Here is a 21,344-nt window from a genome sequence, read left to right on the forward strand (position 1 = left end):
CCTTCAGGGCTGCTGCAGATTTTCTGTTTTTTTCTTTCTTTTATTTTAAATTTTTATTAGTGATTTAACAAGATCATAAAATAATACAGGCAGGACTCCACAACCCCACACCATTTCCACCACCAGAGTTCTGTGTCCCCATCTCTCTTCAGTGGAAGCTGCGGTGGTTCTCCCAAGGTCACCGTTGACTGGCTGACTGTCTGTCTGTCTGTCTGTCTGTCTCTGTATATCTATGTTTGTGCCCATTTTTATTCATGTCTACAGTCCTGCCTTCACTTCCTTTCTACGTCCCCTCTGTGCATATCATTACCTCCATGTGTCCTTGCTTCTCCCTCTTCTCTCTCAGATAAGTGAGGCAGCACTTGGATTCCTCTGGTATTCTCCAGATTTTTTTCCCTTTCAGTCTTCTTCTTCTAGCGTTTGTCCTTCTTCCGTAGCCAGTCGACAGCGTCAGGTTGAAAGCTGTCAGGAGCTGCTTGTTGCTGGCTTTGAAAATGACTGGGATCCATGTGGATTCAGCCGGCTAGGAAGGATCGTCAGTTTCCCCAATGATGGTATAAAAACAAAGATTCCTGGCAACAAACATCTTGATCCTCAGTGGGATTGGGGTTCAGAGACCTCTGGTCATCTTTGCTTATCCTTTTATTATTATTATTATTGGATAGAGACAGCCAGAAATCAAGAAGGAAGAGGTAATAGGGAGAGAGACAGAGAGACACCTGCAGCCCTGCTCCACCACTCACAAATCATTCCCCCTACAGGTGGGGACCAGGGGCTCAAACCCGGGTCCTTGTGCATTGTAATGTGTGCGCTCAACCAGGTGCACCACCACCCGGCCCCCCCATCTTTTCTTATCATACTCCCCCGGAGTAGGGATAAAAATTATTTTGGGGGGTGTAGAAGGTGGGAGTTCTGGCTTCTGTCACTGCTTCTCTGCTGGACATGGGTGTTGGCAGGTGGCTGCACACCCGCAGCCTGTCTCTGTCTGTCCCTAGTGGGGCAGGGCTCTGGGGAGGGGAGGCTCCAGGACACATGGGTGAGGTCGTCTGCCCAGGGAGGTCAGGATGGCATCATAGCATCTGGAACTTGGTGGCTGAAAGGCGGTGCTCTATAAAGCAGGACAATATGTTTAGTAAGCAAGAACCAAAGTACAGGAATAGAGGAGATGAGAATAAGGACTGTGGGGTGGAGAGCAGCTCGATGCAAGTCTGTGTTAGGTGTCTTCCACTGTGTTCCCAGAGGCCCAGGACTTCAGTGGCCTCTGCCCGGGCTTGCTCACTGCTGGGTGTCCTCCATTTGGGGGAGAAGGAAACGGGGAGGAGGAGTCTCCACTCCTGCGTGGCATATGACCCCTGTCCCTGTCTCTCTTGCAGAGTCACTTTGTGGCGTGCATGACGGCCATCTTAAACCAGATGAGTGACCAGCACTACTCTTTCTACATCGAGACCTTCCAGACCAGCTCTGAGCTCGTGGTGAGTCTGTGGTCCCCCACCCCAGGGAGGCAGTGAGGGGGCACGTCTCTCCTGCTGGGTCTTGTGGGGGGGGGCTGTCACCCTTTATAACTGTGCCCTGGGATCCCTGCTCCCAGTTCCCCGAGCCCTGCACCATGGGGAAGGTTCCCTGCAACTAGGGAAAGCTCTAGGTGATGTGGGCACCCTCTCCCTCTCCCTCTCCCTCTCCCTCTCCCTCTCCCTCTCCCTCTCCCTCTCCCTCTCCCTCTCCCTCTCCCTCTCCCTCTCCCTCTCCCTCTCCCTCTCCCTCTCCCTCTGCCTCTCCCTCTCTCCCTCTCCCCTCTCCCTCTCCCTCTCCCTCTCCCTCTGCCTCTCCCTCTCTCCCTCTCTCCTCTCCCTCTCCCTCTCCCTCTCCCTCTCCTCTCCCTCTCCCTCTCTCCCTCTCCCTCTCCCTCTCCCTCTCCCCTCTCCCCTCTCCCTCTCCCTCTCCCTCTCCCTCTCCCTCTCCCTCTCCCTCTCCCTCTCCCTCTCCCTCTCCCTCTCCCTCTCCCCTCTCCCCTCTCCCTCTCCCTCTCCCTCTCCCCTCTCCCCTCTCCCTCTCCCTCTCCCTGCCCCTCTCCCTCTCCCTCTTTTTCTCCCTCTACTTTTCCTCTCCCCCTCCCCTCCTCCCCCTCCTCTTCCTCTCTCACCCTCTCCCCTCCCTATCCTTCCCCCCTCTCTCTTTCTCTCCCTCTTCCACCTCTCCTTTTTTCTCTCCCTCTCTCTCCCCTCCCTCTCCACCTCTTCCTCTCCCTCTCTCCCTCTCCCCTCTCTTCCCCTGCCTTTTCCCTCTCCCCTTCCCCTCTCCCTCCCCTCTCTCTCTCCCCCCTTCTCTCTGTTTCGCTCTCTCTTCCTCTCGCTCTCTCTCTGAATGAACATGTCAGCTCCAAAGCAGAGCAACAAAATCTTGCACCTGCAGGGCCCCTTCTCAAAAAATAAAAAAAAAAAACTTTTGCGGGAAGCAGGGCAGTAGCAGGTTAAGCACACTTGGCACAAAGCCCAAGAACTATCCTAAGGATCCCGGTTCGAGCCCCCGGCTCCCCACCTGCAGGGGAGTCGCTTCCCAGGCGGTGAAGCAGGTCTGTAGGTGTCTGTCTTTCTCTCCCCCTCTCCGTCTTCCCCTCCTCTCTCCAGTTCTCTCTGTCCTATCAAAAAAAAAATCTTTTTTTTTTTTTTTTTGAAAAGCACACAGCAGCTCTCACCTGCCCAGCATTCAGTCAAAGGTGGTGACGGCAGTCACAACAGGTATCTTCCTGGGATCATCGCCGGCTATGGCGAGACCAACCCAACAGGCTGCCCCACGTTGCCAAGGAGTGTGGCCGCTGTGCCAGGGACACCTGTGTCACTGTGCCCTGTGGCATTCACACAGGGACAGACTCAGCTAGTGGTGCAATTCTCAGGATGACGCCCCATGGTTAAGTGAGGCTGTGAGCACTTGACACTGTGTCAGCAAACGAGTGGTGAAGCAGGGCTGCCGGTGTGTCTTTTCTCTCTTCCTTCCTACCCCCCCCTTCCATCTTAGTTTCTCTCTGTCTCTAGCCAACGAATTAATAAAATATGAAAAAATAATAAACCTTCAAGTTCTGTGTGCTGGGAGACAGTGGTTGTCAGAAAAGTCATGATGCAGGGGGCTGGGCGGCGGTGCACGTGGTTAAGTGCTCATAGCACTGAACACAAGAAGCTGGGTCAAGCTCCCCACATGCAGAGCAGCGAAGCAGGTCTGCAGGTATCTGTCTTTCTCTCCACTTCTGTGTCCTGCCATCCTCTCTCAGTTTCTCTCTGATCTACCTAATAAAAAAGAAAGAAGAAATGGCTGCTGGGAGCAGTGGATGTGTTGTGTGGACACCGAGCCCCAGCTGGTAACTCTGGTGGCAAAGAAAGAAAGATAGAAAAAAGAAAGGAAGAAAGAAATAAAGAAAGAAACGAAGGAAGGAAGGAAGGAAGGAAGGAAGAGAGAGAGAGAGAGAGAGCGAAAGGAAGGCCATGATGATGTATTTTTCTATGTAAAAATGTGTCAAGACCTCTCCAACAACTCAATAAAAAAATGCCTGTACACTACAGGAAGAAAAATGGGAGGAAGGTAAAAAAAAAAAAGTGGGGGTGGGGGGGAGGGTGTCTTAGTTGTCCAGAACGTCCACTTCCCTGCCCACAGAAGGGCACTGGTGCCAGCAGTCACTTTTGACAAGTCTGCAGGCTGCCTGCTCAGGACCACAAAGCCAGAAGGTAGCAGAAGCTGGACTTGAACCGCTGCTCCAACCCTTCCCCCAGTCCACGTGCATTGCCTCCTCAGGAGCCCTTGAGGGTGGGGTGGGGTGTGACAGGCCAGCACTGCCCGGTCCTCGTCCAGCACTCGCAGGCAGGCACAAGGACCAGGCCCCTGCAGAGACCTCTCCTCACAGCCAGGCCTGAGCTCCGTGCTCTCCCTACCCGGCTGGTGAGGAAACCGGGACAAAAAGGACTCTAGTCGCTTCCCATGAAGCAGAACGGGTGCCTCTAAGGGGCCAGCCCCATCTCCACAATAGTGCCCATAACTCGGGCAGCTCCAGGTCCCACCAACACACACGCACACGTGCGCGCGCACACACACACACACACACACACACGCAAGAGCTGTCCTCTCCATAGCTATTCCATGTCTCAGGATCCAGGTCAGATTTCTCTCTCAGCAGCACGGTCAGCTGTTGGGTTTATTCGAAAGCCGCCAGCTTCAGGAGAGAGCTCTGTACAGCTTTCCTGTGGGGTCGCCTTTCTCCTGCGTGCCCAGGGGCTGTGGCATCCCTCCTTCAGCTCAGATGGGCCTGTGCTCCGCTGGCCCGTGCCCTCTGGCCTCGTCTTGAATCTGAACTCTCCCAAGAGGGGGCACGGGTGGGCTCGGCCCACCACTGCAGACCCCTCAGGCCCCTGGCAAGGCGGGATGTGGGCCCCGGGCCCGGGGTGCTCCCGGCAGGCCTGCTGACTGGTGAGCTGGCTGTGTGCATAGCTCCACCCATTAGACTTCTGCTTTAATCAGAAGTTTGTTTGCTCAGTGGCCTGAGGTGTTTTCCCGGAGTGTGGAGGAGATGATAGTAGAGTTGCCACGTCATTGAATCCGTCTACTTCTGACTCCCAAGGACGGAATCACAAATGCTTTATTTTGAGCCTCTCTGCACAGTCCACATTCATGCCTCACCTGCATGTGTGTGAAGTCGCTTTCTGGGCACCAACTCCAGCTTGCACTAAGAAACCCACCCCTGGTGCTGCTCCTGCCAGCTTCCTCGAAGGAAAGGTGCCCCTTGCCCGCCCTGAGCGGGGCTCACCAGCTGGCGAGAGCCGGGCACGCACCAGGCCCCCTGAGTGTGCTTTGCTTTTTGGCCAGGACTTCCTGATGGAGACGTTCATCATGTTCAAGGACCTCATCGGGAAGAACGTGTACCCCGGGGACTGGATGGCCATGAGCATGGTGCAGAACAGGTGAGCCGCCCAGCCCTGCAGCATGGCGCCACCCAGTGGACACCCTGGGGAGTGCTGCCGCTGGCCCAGGCCCAAGGGCCTCTCCCTGTAGATGCTGGAGCAGAATGTACCCTTCCCTTCTGCTAGCAGATGCCAGGTGCTCCCCCCACCTGCCTGCCGGCCTGGGAACTGTGAAATGTCTGCTTTCCTCTCCGTGTCCCTTTGACACGGTGAAATATGAAATAGACCTTACAGATCAGTGTATGGAATAACAGCAAGCGGGTCTCTTTACACGATATTTGATCATATAATTGCAGTTTCTCACACTTACCATAGTATGCTTACCATAGCTTGTCACAGAGCTCCCTTTTTCCATAAAATCTTTACTTGCTTTTTATTATATTTATTTATTGGATCGAGACAACCAGAAATCGAGGGGTGGGAGGAGGAGATAGAGAGGGAGGGAGACTGAGAAAGCTGCAGCCCTGCTTCACAAAGCTTTCCTCCTGCAGGTGGGGACTGGGGATTCAAACCCGGGTCCTTGTAGTATATGCCCTCAACCAGATGTCCCACCACCGGGCTCTCTCAGATACAGTTTCGATATCTTCTCTAAATATTTATTTGAAACTAAATGTATAGTTTAACATATTTGATTATATAATCTATGACAATCATGGGCCATGTCCTTGTCAAGCATAGTTTATCATATAAGCTGTTTATCATATATGACGTATCTCACATACATCATAGTTTACATATGTGTATATTATACCAGCTATTTCCCCTCTGCCAGTAGCAGTTCAAATATTCCACATATCTGTGGAGAGTTCCACACACTATTTTATTATCTTTATTTATTTATTGGATAGAGATAGTCAGAAATGGAGAGGAGGAGAGAGAGACACCTGCAGCCCTGCTACACCACTCATGAGGCTTTCCCCCTGCAGGTGGGGACCAGGGGCTCGCACCAGGGTCCTTGGGCACTGTAACATGTGCGCTCAACCACGTGTGCCACCACCTGGCCCCACACTCTTTTTTTTTAATGGTTATTCTTTTTTTCATTATCTTTATTTTTTTTATTGGATAGAGACAGCCAGGAATCGAGAAGAAGGGGGTGGGAGAGAGGGAGAGAAATAGAGAGACACCTGCAGCCTTGCTTCACCACTTGCAAAGCTTTCCTGTCCCCCCTCCACCCCCTGCAGGTGGGGACTAAGGGCTTGAACCCAGGTCCTTGCACATGGTAACATGTGGACTCAGTGAGGTGCGCCACCAACGGACCTGCCACATTCTTTTTCAGTGTCACTTAAAGTTTGTTCTCTTAAAGCTTTATTAATTTTGTAATATTAATGAGGGAGGAAGTGAGAGATGCAGGGCAACACTCTGTCGTACTGGGCGTCAGGGATCAAACTCTGGACCTAATATTTGCAAGTCCAGTGCTCTGCCCACTGGACAACCCATCCTCCCCCCACCCCCAGTTGCTAAAATCATAGTATTATTATTTTTTTGCCTCCGGGGTTATTGCTGGGGCTCGGTGCCTATACCACAAATCCACTGCTCCTGGAGGCCATTTTTTCCCTTTTGTTACCCTGGTTGTTTTACCATTGTTGTGGTTATTATTATCGTTGTTATTGATGTTGTCGTTGTTGGATAGGATAGAGAGAAATGGAGAGAGGAGGGGAAGACAGTGTGTGGGAGAGAAAGACAAGACACCTGCAGACCTGCTTCACTGCCTGTGAAGTTCAGGTGGGGAGCTGGGGGCTCGAACAGGGATCCTTATGCTGGTCCTTGCACTTTGCGCCACATGTACTTAACCCACTGCACTACCGCCCGATACTCCCAAATCATGGTATTTTTAAATGTATTTAAAACACTGAAGCATCTTGGGAGACATGGAGTTCAGTGCCTTTCAGAAGCTGGAGCTGGATGAAGTGACTGTGTGCAGGTCCTCTCTCTCTCTCTCTCTCTCTCTCTCTCTCTCTCTCTCTCTCTGAGATCGAGGGGCTGTGGGCAGTGTGGTGGCATTCAGTGGTGTTTGCTGTAAGTCTCCTTGTCCATCCCTCTGGCTCCACAGCACCAGCATTTCTGGGTTTCTCCATGTCTCCAGGGCCCTCATCCCTGATCAGTCTCTGTCCGGGCCTGCCTGGCCTTCTCTAATGCGCCTGTTCCCAGCACTCTCCTCGGGCTGGTGGAAGGTGTTCTGGATGTGAAGCCCTGCATGTTTCTCCTGCCCTTGATGGAATGGGCTGCCCTTGTTCTGTATCAAAAGAGTCCAGAATGGGGGAAGAGGGTAGAAGTGTGTGTGTGTGTGTGTGTGTGTGGTGTGAGAGAGAGAGAGAGAGATTTTGCCACTGATGCAGAATTTTCATGTCAGACAGAGACATCTGACTGAGATAGCCTTCTCCCAGAGGCCCCCATTCCTGCCTCTCCTGTCCTTGGTCAGTCTGTCCTTCTGCTACCTGGGTATCCCTGTGCCTCACAGACACCTACCCATAGTGCTCTGGGTGACTCCGGGGACAGGTGAAGGGAAGGAGAGGTCAGTCTGGGCAGGAGGAAGAATCTGTGTACCGGTGCTTGTGGAAGGAGGAGGGGAGTCCACCAGCCAGAAAAACGTCAGAATTCCATCTGTGACCAGCCAGGCAGCCGGCCCTGCTTTGAGGTTTCTTCTGAATCTCACGAAGCACCTGGGCTAGCCACTGGCCGCTGAGCCCGCACTCAGGTGTACTCACCTCTGCTTCTTCTTCACTGCCTCCTGCTTCGGTGACTCCATGTCAACTCCTATTCTCCCCTGGAACCTGTCACCAGGACAACGGCCTTCAGTTTCTGAATAAGTAGCGTCTCCTTGTGCTTCACAGCCAAGAGGAGAACCTGTCTCCTCCGCTTGTCTTCTTGGGCACCACATTCTAGCACATACCCTTCAGTGCAGTAGGTATCTCTGTATGGGACTCTTTTTGCCACTAGAAGAGGAAATTCTGTTTATTTATTTATTTTGCATAGAGACAGGGAGAAACTGAGAGAGAAGAGAAAGGTGGAGAGAGAGAGAGAAAGAGAGAGAGAGAGAGCCTGGCAGCACTGTCTCACCACTCGTGAAGCTTCCCCTCCAGGTAGGAAGCAGGGCCTTAAACCCAGGTCCTGATACAGCAGTATCTGTTTTAACAGATGCACCACCCTCTGGCCCCTGAGAATGAAATACTTACAGGCAAGAATCATGTCCAGTTTCTCTCTGCTTCCAGCCCCCAGCACAAAACCTCCTTGACATAAATGTGTAGAATGAGGAGTCGGGCGGTCGTGCAGTGGGTTAAGCACACATGGCGCTAAGCGCAAGGACTGGCATGAGGATCCCGGTTCGAGCACCCGGCTCCCCACCTGCAGGGGAGTCGCTTCACAGGCAGTGAAGCTGGTCTGCAGGTGTCTGTCTTTCTCTCCCCCTCTCTGTCTTCCCCCTCCTCTCTCCATTTCTCTCTGTCCTATCCAACAACGACGACATCAATAACAACAATAATAATAACTACAACAATAAAAAACAATAAGGGCAACAAAAGGGGAAATATAAATATGAAGATAAACCAGAGATGAGCACTGCTGTAGTAAAAACAAAAGAAATGTGTAGGATGAACTCTGGAGAGCCCATGAGGGCTGAGGGATTCGGATTTTTAAAAGCTGTCTGATTCTAAGTTGACTACGCAAATAGATCAACAAATAAGCTAGAAAAAGAAAGAAAGAAAGAAAGAAAGAAAGAAAGAAAGAGAGAAAAAAAGAAGGAACGAACTTATTGGCTCAGACAACCAGAAGATCCCAGCATGAGAGAGACAGCTCACCCAGGAGAGTCCCTGCTTCACCACACGTGATGGCTGCTCCATCTGCCTGGGGTCACCATCCACTTCTGATCCCCCTCCCCTACCTTAAGCCACCACCCAGGAGCAAAGGCAAGGGGACAGGGATGGGGGCATTTCTCCTAAGGAGGGCTCAGCAAAACTAGCAGAAAGAGGAGGGAGGCTGGTGGCTTAGATGGACTCACAGACACACACCCCAATACAGGACAAGGGGGCCCAGGGAGACCGGAGCCCTGTCCCCACCTCAGAGACGCTGTGCCATTTAGTGAAAGTACGTGTGAGAGCCTGAGAGGGGTGTCTCCTCCTGAAATCACAGCCAGCTCACAAGTCTAGTCTCTCCTCCCCTCCCACCACACACCAGACTGAGCAGTTCCCCTTGCCTTTCACACCTAGAAAATTAGAAGATGCTTTTCCAAGGGCCTGAAGAAAAGGGAAGTGTCTCTTAAGTAGGGGCATCTGTATCTCTTAAGGACAAGCTGGGTGGGTATTTAAGTCTCTAATTAATTAAAGAGAGAAAAGCAAAAGACGGAGGAATGCTTCTCCATTATGCCTTCTGGTTCTTGAGAGTTCTTGACTCCTGCCTCTGCCTGGGGCCAGTCCCGGGTGACTGCTGTCCTGCAGGCACGAAGCCTGGGTGGACGTCCCCCCTCCACGGGGCTATATCTCTGTGGAGCTCTCGGAATGCCCTTGGCATCTGGCATTGCCGTCTGAGCCTGACCCTCCCTCCCTGCTGAGAGTCCTCTGGTCCTCTGGTCCCTGGTGGGGCAGAGCCGGGGAGCCGTCGCCATCCACGTCTCACATGTGAGGAAGCAGATGCCCTGGCCCTGAGGAGCAGAGTCCTGCTGCTCTGCTAAGGGGAAGCGAGGAAGCTGGCTGAACCCCACCCTCTCCTGCTGCCATCTCTGACGCTGGTTTTGAAGGACGCTGTACGGAGTCCCAGGGGTGTGGTCAGCCTCTTTCTCTTCTCTTGGAGTTAGGGAAGGAAAGGGAGAAGGACAGAGAGAGGAAGGAAGGGAGGAAGAAGGAAAGAAAGGGAAAGGGAGAGAGAGAAAGGAGGGGAAGCTGAGTGCCATTCATTCATGTGGTCAAGACAAACTCTTGTCAATTAATCTGTCCCTAATAGTTGTCTTTCTTTCTTTCCTTCCTCCACTCCATTTCTCTCTCTCTCTCTCTCTCTTTCTTTCTTTCTTTCCTTTTTCTCTCTCTTTCTGTGCCAAGTACTCTTTAACCGCTTCTGACATATTCTCTCAGTTCCTTCTCTCTTGGACAATTCCCTTGTGACGGGCGAACCCCGCTTTACAGAGATCAAAACGGTGCCCAGCATGGTGGAGTCCATTCACCTAAGGTGCTGTGACTCCTAGTGACCTCAGGACGTTCCTGCCTGCCCGCCCCGCCCTCACCTGTCTGCTGGAGGAGCAGCTGGAAGCCCCGCCACCAAGGCCAGCCTGATGCCACAGCCCAGTCTCTGGCACTGTCCCAGCCCTGACTTATAATTTGGATGTGAACTTTTGCTTCCCACAGTGCAGGTTCACTACTGAGAGGAGCAGGAAGAGTTGCCGGAGCCTCCATTGCAACCACCTGCATTAGGCTCTTGGTGGAACTGGTTTTTTTGTTGTTGTTGGTTTTTTTTTTTATAATTTTTATTATCTTTATTTATTGCATAGAGACAGCCAGAAATCAAGAGGGAGGGGGGTTACAGAGAGGGAGAGAGGCTGAGAGACACCTGCAGCCCCGCTTCACCACCCATGAAGCTTTCTCCTTGCAGGTGGGGACCAGGGGCTCGAATCTGTCCTTGCGCATTGTAATACATGCGCTCAACCAGGTGCGCCACCACCCGGCCCCGGAATTGTTATTTGTGAAGACCTACTTTTCCCAACCCGTGTGCACGAAACCAAAACTAAGTGACAGCCCAGCTATCGCTGACAGGGAACAGTGCTGAGGGACCCAGAGAGAGAAGTCCTGGCACCCTCTGTCCCCAGCCCTGCCTGCTCCCACCCTCGGCCCCGAGGACTACTCCAGTCTTGGCACCTGGACTTGACCTTTGAGAAACCTGGGTCAGTGTGGTGGCGCACCTGGTTGAGCTCACATGTTGCAATGTGCAGGGACCCAGGTTCAGGCCCCCGGGCCCCACCCGCAGGGGGAAAGCTTTGTGAGTGGTGAAGCAGGGCTGCGGGTGTCTCTCTGTCTCTCTCCCTCTCTATCATCCCCTCCCCTCTCAATTTCTGGCTGTCTCTATCCAATAAATAAATAAAGATAATACAAAAACAGTTAAAAAAAAAAAAAAAACTACCCAGGGGCAAGTCCAGGCTGACTGTCACCACAGTGATTGTTATGGGAATCCCACCCCCAGCCTGATTACCCCCCCAAGACATAAAACCGTTCATTCTGGGGTCACCAAGAACCTTCTTCAGTGTTTACACATGGTCTGGCAGCCACTACATGCCCTCTGTGGGAGGAAACACATTCTGATCTTAAAGGGGAAATGAGGGCTACTTTCCTTCTATCATTTTATTGGTGACCTAATACTGCTTCACAAAAATGATAAGATAGCAGGGGTAGAATCCCACACTGTCCCCACCACTAAAAGTGCAATATCCACCTTCCCTCTGTTGGAAACTGTAGTGGATCTCCCAAGGTCACAGATAGGAGTTGACTATTATTTCGGTAACTATATTTACATATATGTGTCCATTTTTTCCTATGGCCCTGCCTTCTCTTCCTTTTTTTTTTTTTCTCTCTTTATTGGGGGTAATTAATGGTTAACAGTCAACAGTAAAACACAGTCGTTGGTCCCTGTGTAACATTTCTCAGTTTTCCACATAACAGCTCAGCCCCCTCTTGGTCCTCCTCTGCCGTCCTGTTCCAGGACCTGAGCCTCCCTCGCACCCTCCAGCCTCAGAGTCTCTTTCTTTTCCTTTCTAAGTTACACCTGCAGCTATCACTACAGCCCTACATTTCATTGTCCTTCCTTTTTCTTTCCCTCTTCTCTCTCTGGGTCCTGACGGAATTGGGGTTCAGAGCCCTCTGGTCATCTTGCCTTAACATTTCTTCCCCTCTGGGAGTATAGACCAAAAAAAATTTTTTTGAGGTGCAGAAGGTAGGAGGTCTGGCTTCTATAATTGCTTCTCCGCTGGACATGGGTGTTGGCAGGTGGATCCACACCCCCAGCCTGTTTCTATCTTTCCCTAATGGAGAGGGCTCTGGAGAGGGGAGGTTCCAGGCAGGACACACTGTTGAGGTCGGCACCAATTCCAAAGGCTTTTCTGCTGATGGCAGAATAGCAAAGCAGGGAGTAGGACGGAGAGGAGCTTTCCTTTCCACAGTCCAGAGATGGCGGCAAACCTGATAGGCCTTGTTAACTCCTGCCTCAGAACTGGCCACTGGCTGGGGCATGTCCTGCCTGCCCATCCCTCACTGGCTCCGTCCAGGCTCTGAAGCAGGCCCTGCTTTCAGCACCAGCGGTGCCTTCACCTCCACACCTGCAGGAACCCTGTGGGAGGCGGGGAACACACTGCTCCTGCTCCCCCCCCCCCACAAGGCCACGAAGGCATCAGAGCTGACAGTGAACCTGTCCTGAACACCACGTCCTGGAAGTGACAAAATCAGAAGCCACACTTAGGAAGCAAAGTCCGGGTCGGCTCTGAAAGTCACGCTCATGGGTTCCAGCCCACGGACAAAGGAGAGGGTGTGGAATGAGGAGGAGCACAAGAAAGCTACTCTGCTCAGCTTTGCCCTCCCTCCCCTCGAGTGGAGTCGTCCTGGGTTCACGGGAGAAGACCACGAGAGTCAGGCTTCACATGTCTATTTGGGATGCGGCCATCATATGTAGACAGAGGGAGGAAACAGAGGCTGGAGGCAGATTAAGACAGATAAAGACAGATTTGAACATCAAGAAGTGAGATTTTAAAAAAACAATGTTTTTAATAGTATGTTCCGAGATTGTAAGGTTACAGGGTCTAGCTCCAAAGCACACCCACCACAAAGGTTCTGTGTCCCCATGTCCCCACCCTCCCTCCTCCCAAAGATAACCGCTAGACTTCTCACACGTCTTAGTTCGCTTGCTTATGTTTGTTTGTTTGTTTTTGCAAGTTCCTGTGTATCAGCTCTCTGGATTCCTCAGATGAGTGAAACCATCTGGTAGTTGGCTTTATTCTCTTTATTTATTTCAATAAGCATCATCACCGCTATTTCCATCCATTCTGCCCCAAAGGACACAGCAGCATCTTTTCTGATGGCAGAGTAGTGCTCCGTGGAGTCTAGACCCCGTCACTTCTCTAGCTGGGCGTCTGTGGCTGGGCATCTAGGCTGTGCCCACTCTGGCTGCTGTGAATAACGCAGCTGTGAACACAGGGCTGCCTGTGTCCCTTCTGATTAGTGTCTGAGTGTCTGCTGGATAAATGCCCAGGAGTGGGATTGCTGGGTCACAAGGGAATTCAATTTCTGTGTATTTCTTTTTTTACTTTTTAATGTTTATTTAATTGATTTATTCCCTTTTGTTACCCTTGTTGTTTTATTGTTGTAGTTATTATTGTTGTTGTTGGATAGGACAGAGAGAAATAGAGAGGAGGGGGGAGACGGGGGGAGAGAAAGACAGACACCTGCAGACCTGCTTCAACGCCTGTGAAGCGATTCCCCTGCAGGTGGGGAGCCAGGGCTCCAACCGGGATCCTTATGCCGGTCCTTGTGCTTTGCACCACCTGCGCTTAACCCGCTGCGCTACTGCCCGACTCCCGGGAATTCCATTTCTATGTGTTTAAAGACTCTCCGCACAGTCTCCAAAGGGACTGCCCCAGTCGCATTCCCACCAGCAGTGGAGCAGAACTCCCTTTTCTGCACAGCCTCGCCAACACCTGTCATTTCTCAAATCACTCAAGTAACTGCTCCTAGACCGTGGTGGGAGGGGTGGGTACTAGGCTGCAGCAGACACTGCCCCATGGACTTCAGGAGGAGGGGACATTCTCCTTGAGGCAGGACTTCAGCCTTGTCCTCAGAGTGCCTGGGGGAGGGGAAGGCATGGCTGCAGAGCAGACGGGACACCAGCTTCCAGAGAAGGAGGGTTTGCTCTGGAGGAAGTGGGGGTGCCCTTGAAGCTGACGGTGGGCAGGGCGTCCCCTTAGGGTAAGGCACTCTGGAGGTGAAAGGAGCCCACAAAGGGGGGAAGGGGAAGGAGAGATGAACCAGACGGTATTTACAGAGAAAGGCGTGTTGACAAGTGACAGGGCAGCAAGTTCACATGGTATCTGATCCGTGTTTCCACCTGGAGAAGTGACGGGTAGCAGGTGCAAAGCACACACAGGAGCCTTCAGTGAGCACCGCTTACAGCAAAACACCCAGAAGCAGCACCCAGGCCCCCCTCGGCAGAAGATGGATCAAATAAAGCTCGACGAGGTGGAGTGCTCTCGGTGGTAAAGTGGGATGGAGCACATCTGTGCCCGTGGCCGCAGAAGGAACAGGACTTTCTGTTGAAAAAAAAAGACAGACAGACGGAGGAGCGGCCTTTGGCATTGGCCTCGGTTACGGCAAAGATCCTTTCTGTGTGTCCGTAGGTGGAGGGGGGGTGTCGCTCTGTGATTCTGTTCACACAGCGTACAAGGTGCTGTTTGTCTAGATGGTGGACCGGGGGCTATGCTGTTAGTCCGGGCAGAGGCAGCTTCTCTTCCTAGCTCTCTGGGTGCTGTCAATCTCCCGTGACTCAGTTGAGATGGTTTAACTAGGTGAGTTTTCTAAAAATTAAAAAAAAAAAAAAAAACACCATGGAGCTCCTGAATTCTTACAAGGCCAGTGGTTGGCATGAGTTTGGACCTGGAGCAGTGAGCTCTCCTCTGGCCTTTGCGCCCCTCCCCAAGAGATGCTTGGTTCTGAAGTTGTGGCGGGGGGCTGACTCAGGGGCTCAGGTGGCCTGCTGACTGACCTTCTCCCTCCCCCAGAGTCTTCCTCAGAGCCATCAACAAGTTTGCAGAGATCATGAACCGCAAGTTCTTGGAGAACACCAATTTTGAGTTCCAGGTGAGTAGGGGCACAGAGGTGGCCTTGGGGTGCTGGTTGCTGGGTGCCAGGGCAGGGATGCACTGGCTTCCTGGTGGTCTGGCGATTCCCAAGTCATGTACTGGATAGGTGGACACTGGTGTCTGGGTGGCAATCACAGGAGGCTGGGGGTGGGAAAGTCCTTAGGGAGGAGACGGCGGGCTCATGAGGTGAGTGGCATCTGCTGCAGGTGTGATATGTGGTGTTGCTGGAGAGGAGGCCGGCACCCTCCCACCCCCCTAGCTGTCTTTACCACAAACACTTTTGTTTATGTGGCCAACTGTCGGAGCCCCGGGAAGAACAGCCAGTCCAGAAGATGGGAGCGAAAGCTTTCCAGCACTCACCTCTGTGACTTTGGGGCTCACTTTTTCATCCCTCCAGATGGTACTTTAGAGCTTAGAAAGGAGGGTGGTGGTATTCCTCACTGAGGGCACATGTCACAATGCACAAGGACCCAGGGTTGAGACCCCAATCCCCACCTGCAGAGGAAAGCTTCACAAGTGGTGAAGCGGGGCTGCGGGTGTCTCTCTGTCTCTCTCTCTATCTCCCCATCCCCTCTCAATTTCTGGCTGTCTCTATTCAATAAAGATAATATGAATATATTAAGAGATTTATTTTTTAAAAGAGCTTAGATAATAACTAGGATGCCTCCGAGATCCAGGGTCTTGGGGTAGGGGGGTTAGGGGTGGAGAGTTCCAGGATATCTAGAACAAACGAAGGTGCGTCCATTCGAGACTGAGGCAGACAGAACCAACTCTTCATCATCTGGAGAAAGTCCAGATTGCTGTCTCTAGCTAGAGATGTGGGGGAGAAGGTTCCCCAAAATCCACCCAAGTGTAGCCCAGGGAGTCCCTGTGTGTGAGCTTGGAGGTGGTCAGGGAGCAGGGTGGGGGCATTGTCTAACTGCTCCTCTGTCCCTTCCTGAGCACTTGGCCTCTGAGCAAGGCCTAGACTCTGGGACTCCGTAGCTTCTCTGCAACATCACAGCTCCTTTCCCTCTCTGCATCACAAGACTTCTCTAAAAGCAGGAGGGGCCTGGGGCCCCATCGCAGGGTGCACTGACAGGATCCCACACATTTGAGGCTTAAATTCAGGACGACCGTGTCACTTTAGGCAAATTGCTTCAGCTCTCTGTGCCTTGGTCCCTGGACACCAAAGGACACTGACAGAAGCACCACATTGAAAAGGAAGAAAAGGACGGATTCCTATAAAGTAACAGTGCCAGGGACAGATGAGGTAGCTGTCTTACTGTTTACTTGGTTAGAATTGCACTGGCTGGAATTTTGACAATGATGATGGTAGTGGTGATGGCACAGAAGGTGATGATGGGAGGGCAGGCAGTGGCACACCCAGTTAAGCTTACACAGGACTAAGGACAAGGGCCCCGAGCAAGGGATCCAGATCTAAGCCCCCAGCTCTCCACCTGCAGAGGGGACACTTCACAAGCTGTGAAGCACATCTGCAGGTGTCTCTCTGTCTCTCCCCTGCTCTCTCTTTCCCTCCTCTATCAATTTCTCTCTGTCCTATCTAATAAAATGAAAAAGATAAGACACCAGGAGCAGTGGATTCATAGTGCAGGCACTGAACTCCAGTGATAACCATGGAGGCAAAAGAAAAAAAAAAAAGATGGTGATGATGGTGATAGTGGTAATACAGCTGGGGTTGTTGATGGTATTGAGGAAGAAGAAGATGGTGGTGACAGTTATACATCAGTAGGGATGATGGTGGTGTTAATGGTGGGGAAAAAGATGCTGATGGTGATGCGAATAGTACTGATGGTGGTAATAATAGCTAGGTGATAATGGTGGTCATAATGATTGTGGTGGTGGTGGTGATGGTGGTGATGGTGGTGATGATGGTTGTGGTGGTGATGGTGGTAATGGTGTTGGTGATGATGATGGTGGTGGTGGTGGTGGTGATGGTGGTGGTGGTGGTGGTGATGATGTTGTTGGTGGTGGTGGTGATGGTGGTGATGATGATGGTGGTGGTGATGGTGATGATGGTGGTGGTGATGGTGGTGGTGATGGTGGTGGTGGTGGTGATGGTGATGGTGGTGGTGGTGATGGTGGTGGTGATGGTGGTGATGGTGGTGGTGATGGTGGTGGTGGTGGTGGTGGTGGTGATGGTGATGGTGGTGATGGTGGTGGTGATGGTGATGATGGTTGTGGTGGTGATGATCGTGGTGGTGATGGTGGTAATGGTGGTAATGGTATCAGTGGTGATGATGGTGATGGCAATGGTGATGATGATAGTGATGATGATTGTTGGTATGCTTCTAATTCTGCTTCTAAAAACCCCTTCTATTTCATTTGGTTTAATCCCCCCTACTTAACACTATTCTATTTACATAACTAAGCACCAGCATGCCTGCAGGGCATTGGTTTAATCCCCACTGGTTCATGATGTCTTTTTGCTCTGCCCCCTCTCCTAGTACACCCTGATTTGCACTAGTCACTTTTCGCTCCACCCTCTTTGCGTCACATCCTGTTTCCACCCTACTTGGTGAGTATCTGTAGGATTGTGTTTTTAGTTTAGTTGAGTTTTTAGTTGAGTTTAGCTTAGCTTGGCTTAGATTGTGCTGTGTTCCGCATGAATAAAGAGATACTGTGTACAACCCAGCCATGAGTCCCTGGTCATATGTCTCCGCTCATGAATCCAGCCCGACAGATGATGGTGATGGCAATGGTGATGATGGTGGTGGTGGTGGTGGTGATGGTGGTGGTGGTGGTGATGATGGTCATGGTGTTGGTGATGATGATGGTGATGTTAATGGTGGTGATGGTAGAGATGATGGTAATGGGTGATGGTGGTGGTGGTGGTAATGATGATGGTGGTGATTGTGGTGATGGTGATAATGGTGGTGGTGGTGGTGGTAGTAATGGTGTTGGTGGTGATGATGGTGATGGCAATGGTGATGATGATAGTGGTGGTGATGGTAATGGGTGATGATGGTGGTGGTGGTAATGATGATGGTGGTGATGGTGGCGATGGTGGTGATGGTGGTGATGGTGGTAATGATGGTGGTGGTGATGATGGTGGTGGTGGTGATGGTGATAATGGTGTTGGTGGTGATGATAGTGATGGCAATGGTGATGATGATGGTGGATATGATGGTGATGGCAATGGTGATGATGGTGGTAGTGGTGGTGATGATGGTCATGGTGTTGGTGATGATGATGGTGATGTTAATGGTGGTGATGGTAGAGATGATGGTGGTGATGATGGTAATGGGTGATGATGGTGGTGGTGGTAATGATGATGGTGGTGATGGTGGTGATGATGGTAATGATGTTAGTGGTGATGATGGTGATGGCAATGGTAATGATGATGGTGATGGTGATGGTGATGGCAATGGTAATGATGGTGGTGGTGGTGATGGTGATGGTGGTGATGATGGTGGTGGTGATGGTGGTGATGATGGTCATGGTGTTGGTGATGATGATGGTAATGTTAATGGTGGTGATGGTGGAGATGATGGTGGTGATGATGGTAATGGGTGATGATGGTGATGGTAATGATGATGGTGTTGATGGTGGTAATGATGGTGGTGGCGATGGTGGTGGTGATGATGGTGATGGTGGAGATGATGGTGATGATGGTGGTGGTGATGGTGACTATGACATTGGTGATAATGATTATGGTAATAGGTAATGCTGGTGATGAAGATGGTGGTGATGATGGTGGTGGTGGTGGTGACTATGGTGGGGCCGTCATAGTGTTTATACTGGTGCTCCTATAATTTGTGTCTGGTTTGTAAACTCACATGTCAGTCTCCAGTGAGCTGGGCAGGGCAGGGGGGAGGCATCTCTGGCCTGCACAGCCCAGCCAAGAGCAGCCACATCTGCAGGATTATATGAACAGGACGAGGGTGCCAACAATACAAAATGAGCTTGGTGTACTTTTCTGGAGCCTGTGGTGGGTATTTATTGGGAATCACTCCAACACAGGCTCATTTTTCCACCTTATCTTTGTCCTCCTACCTTCTTCTCACCTCGTGTGAGGATGGATTTGTCCTGCACCCTGCCTGGAACAGGCCTTGTCTGCTCCTCACAGCACTCTCAATTATTCATGAAATATCAGCAGTGACGGTGTCTGTCACAGAGGCCGCCGCTGGCCACAGCCGGGCTGGATGCAAGTCTTATCATTTCCGGGCTGTGGCTTCACAATTCAGAGGACAGGAAGTAAGACTCTCTGCAGGCCCTGCTCAGTTGGGAACATGAGCCAGGGATTAGAGGTGTGTTTGCAGCCCAAGGGCTAGAATCCCAGGCCCTGCTCAAGCTCGACTCCCCATCCTTCCGCACAGACGGCCAGGACAGACCAACAGAGGGTTTCCAATCAGCTCAGCAAGGACTTCTGTGTCAGAGCCGTGCTTGTGGGTACAGGCTGTGGGGGGTGTTGGAACTCAGGGGCTGAGCAGAACTTGTCAGGATACAAGGCTGGAGATGAGCTGCGCACACCCGGGCGACACCATCATCAGACGTCATAGGCTTGGGCTAGACCCACCTTCCTGGTGACTAACCTGATCTTCAGAGGAGTAGGTTGACTTTCAAATGTCACCAACCTACAAAGGGAGGCTTTCTCCATTTGGATTTGGGGATAAAGTCATTCAAGACCATCAAGAAAGAACCTTTTTTATTATTTATTATTATTTTGTTGTTGTTGCGACCAGGGTTACTACTGGGGCTCGGTGCCAGCACTATGAATCCACAGCTCCTGGTGTCCATTCTCTCATTTTATTTTCTTCCTATTATACTTGATAGGAGAGAAATTGAAAGGGGAGGGGAGATAGAGATGGAAAAAGAGAGAAACCTGCAGACCCGCTTAACTGCTGTGAAGTGCCCCCCCCACCACCCCTACAGCCCCTGCAGGTAGGGAGCAGCGTCTCGAACCTGGGTCAAGGAAGAATCTTATGAGATCAAAAATCCTCAATTTCTTTTATTTAAAATTTATTTACTGGGAGATTAATGTTTTTACATTCCACAGTAAATACAATAGTTTGTACATGCATAACATTCCCCAGTTTTCCACATAACAATACAACCCTCACTAGATCCTCTGTCATCCTTCTTGGACCTGTATTCTCCCCCCACGCACCACCCACCCACCCCAGAGTCTTTGACTTTGGTGTGATACGCCAATTCCAGGTCAGGTTCTACTTGTGTTTGCTCTTCTGATCTTGTTTTTCAACTTCTGCCTGAGAGTAAGACCATCCCATATTCATCCTTCTGTTTCTGACTTATTTCACTTCATATGAAAAAAATCCTCGATTTCTATAGGACTATCAACACATCAGATGAAGCAGTGGAGGTAGCCAGCACTAACAGGGGTTAAAGGAACTTGGGGAAGAAGTAAAGTGATTTTTACAGGCAAGCAGAACGGCGAAGGACTCCAGGTTCTGGGAAGATCATCTTGGATCCAGTGGCACCTTTTGTACTGCGTGACCTAGGACAGTGCTCTTTGAAACTCTAAGACAGGGAGAACCATGGCTCAAGTCTCAGAGAGTTTCTGGAGGAGACTTCCCAAGAGGCAGCACAGGCTGGGCTGACTCCTGGATTCACGGCTGGGCACAGGCCACCCAGCGTAAGGACAGTTATTCCGCTCTCCCAAATGCCATCCTTCAGCATGTCAGGATGGCCGAGTGGTCTAAGGCGCCAGACTCAAGTAAACACTTCCCAAATGCCATCCTGTGGTCAGCTAGTTCCGCCTCATGCCCATGGCACGCAATCCTGTAAGACAGCATCCTTCCCGCTCAGCCCTCACCACTGCCCTCCAGGGAGCACCACAGTCTTCCTCTTTCTCCATATGGAGAAACAGAGGCAGGACAGGAGGGGCCCCTAGCCCAGGACAACGGAGCTGGGATTGGATTGGAATCCTGGAAGGCGGCCTGACAGCATCAGTGAACATAACCACATGGATCCCAGTCACTTTCAAAGCCAGCAACAAGCAGCTCCTGACAGCTTTCAACCTGACGCTGTTGACTGGCTACGGAAGAAGGGCAAATGCTAGAAGAAGAAGAAGAAGAAGAAGAAGAAGAAGAAGAAGAAGAAGAAGAAGAAGAAGAAGAAGAAGAAGAAGAAGAAGAAGAAGAAGAAGAAGGCAACCAGCCAAAAGTACCAAATCCCCCCTTGGCTTCACCACTAACTCCTTCAACACTGGGAACGGGACCTGAGGCACCCCCTCTCACGCACAGAGAGGCATAAGCAAGGGTGGCATGGTGGGCACAGCGAGGTAGCCAGAGATGGAGAAAGACAGGGAAGCCCGAGTCCAGAGATATAACCGGGGGAGAGGCGGGATGGTCCCAGCCAAGAGCACCCTCACCTCAGAACACCCGGCAGAAAGCAGAGAGCAGAAAGCAGAGTGAGGCAGGTCAGGAAGGGTTTTGTTTGTTTCTTTGTTCTTTACCAGAACATTGATCAGCTCTGGTTTGTGGTGGTGTGAGGGATTGAACCTGGGACTTCAGAGCCTCAGGGATGAAAGTCTCTTTGCAGAGCCTTTATGTTATCTACCCTCCACCCAGAGAGAGTGAGGCAGGTCTCTGCATTGAGGACAGGCAGACGTCTGCAAGACAGAT

The 21,344-nt window shown here is 51.4% G+C and overlaps 1 protein-coding gene across 1 annotated transcript in view; it reads left to right on the top strand.

Annotated features, from left to right (window-relative positions):
- DOCK2 (dedicator of cytokinesis 2) overlaps positions 1 to 21,344 on the top strand; it is a 352,493-nt gene that overhangs the window by 264,642 nt on the left and 66,507 nt on the right. Inside the window, exons 22-24 of the mRNA XM_060197015.1 lie at positions 1,374 to 1,472; positions 4,846 to 4,940; positions 14,677 to 14,755. Of these exons, the coding sequence (XP_060052998.1) occupies positions 1,374 to 1,472; positions 4,846 to 4,940; positions 14,677 to 14,755 (273 nt within the window). The remainder of the gene's footprint in view (positions 1 to 1,373; positions 1,473 to 4,845; positions 4,941 to 14,676; positions 14,756 to 21,344) is intronic.

Source organism: Erinaceus europaeus, chromosome 9, assembly GCF_950295315.1.
Source record: "Erinaceus europaeus chromosome 9, mEriEur2.1, whole genome shotgun sequence".
NCBI lineage: Eukaryota > Metazoa > Chordata > Mammalia > Eulipotyphla > Erinaceidae > Erinaceus > Erinaceus europaeus.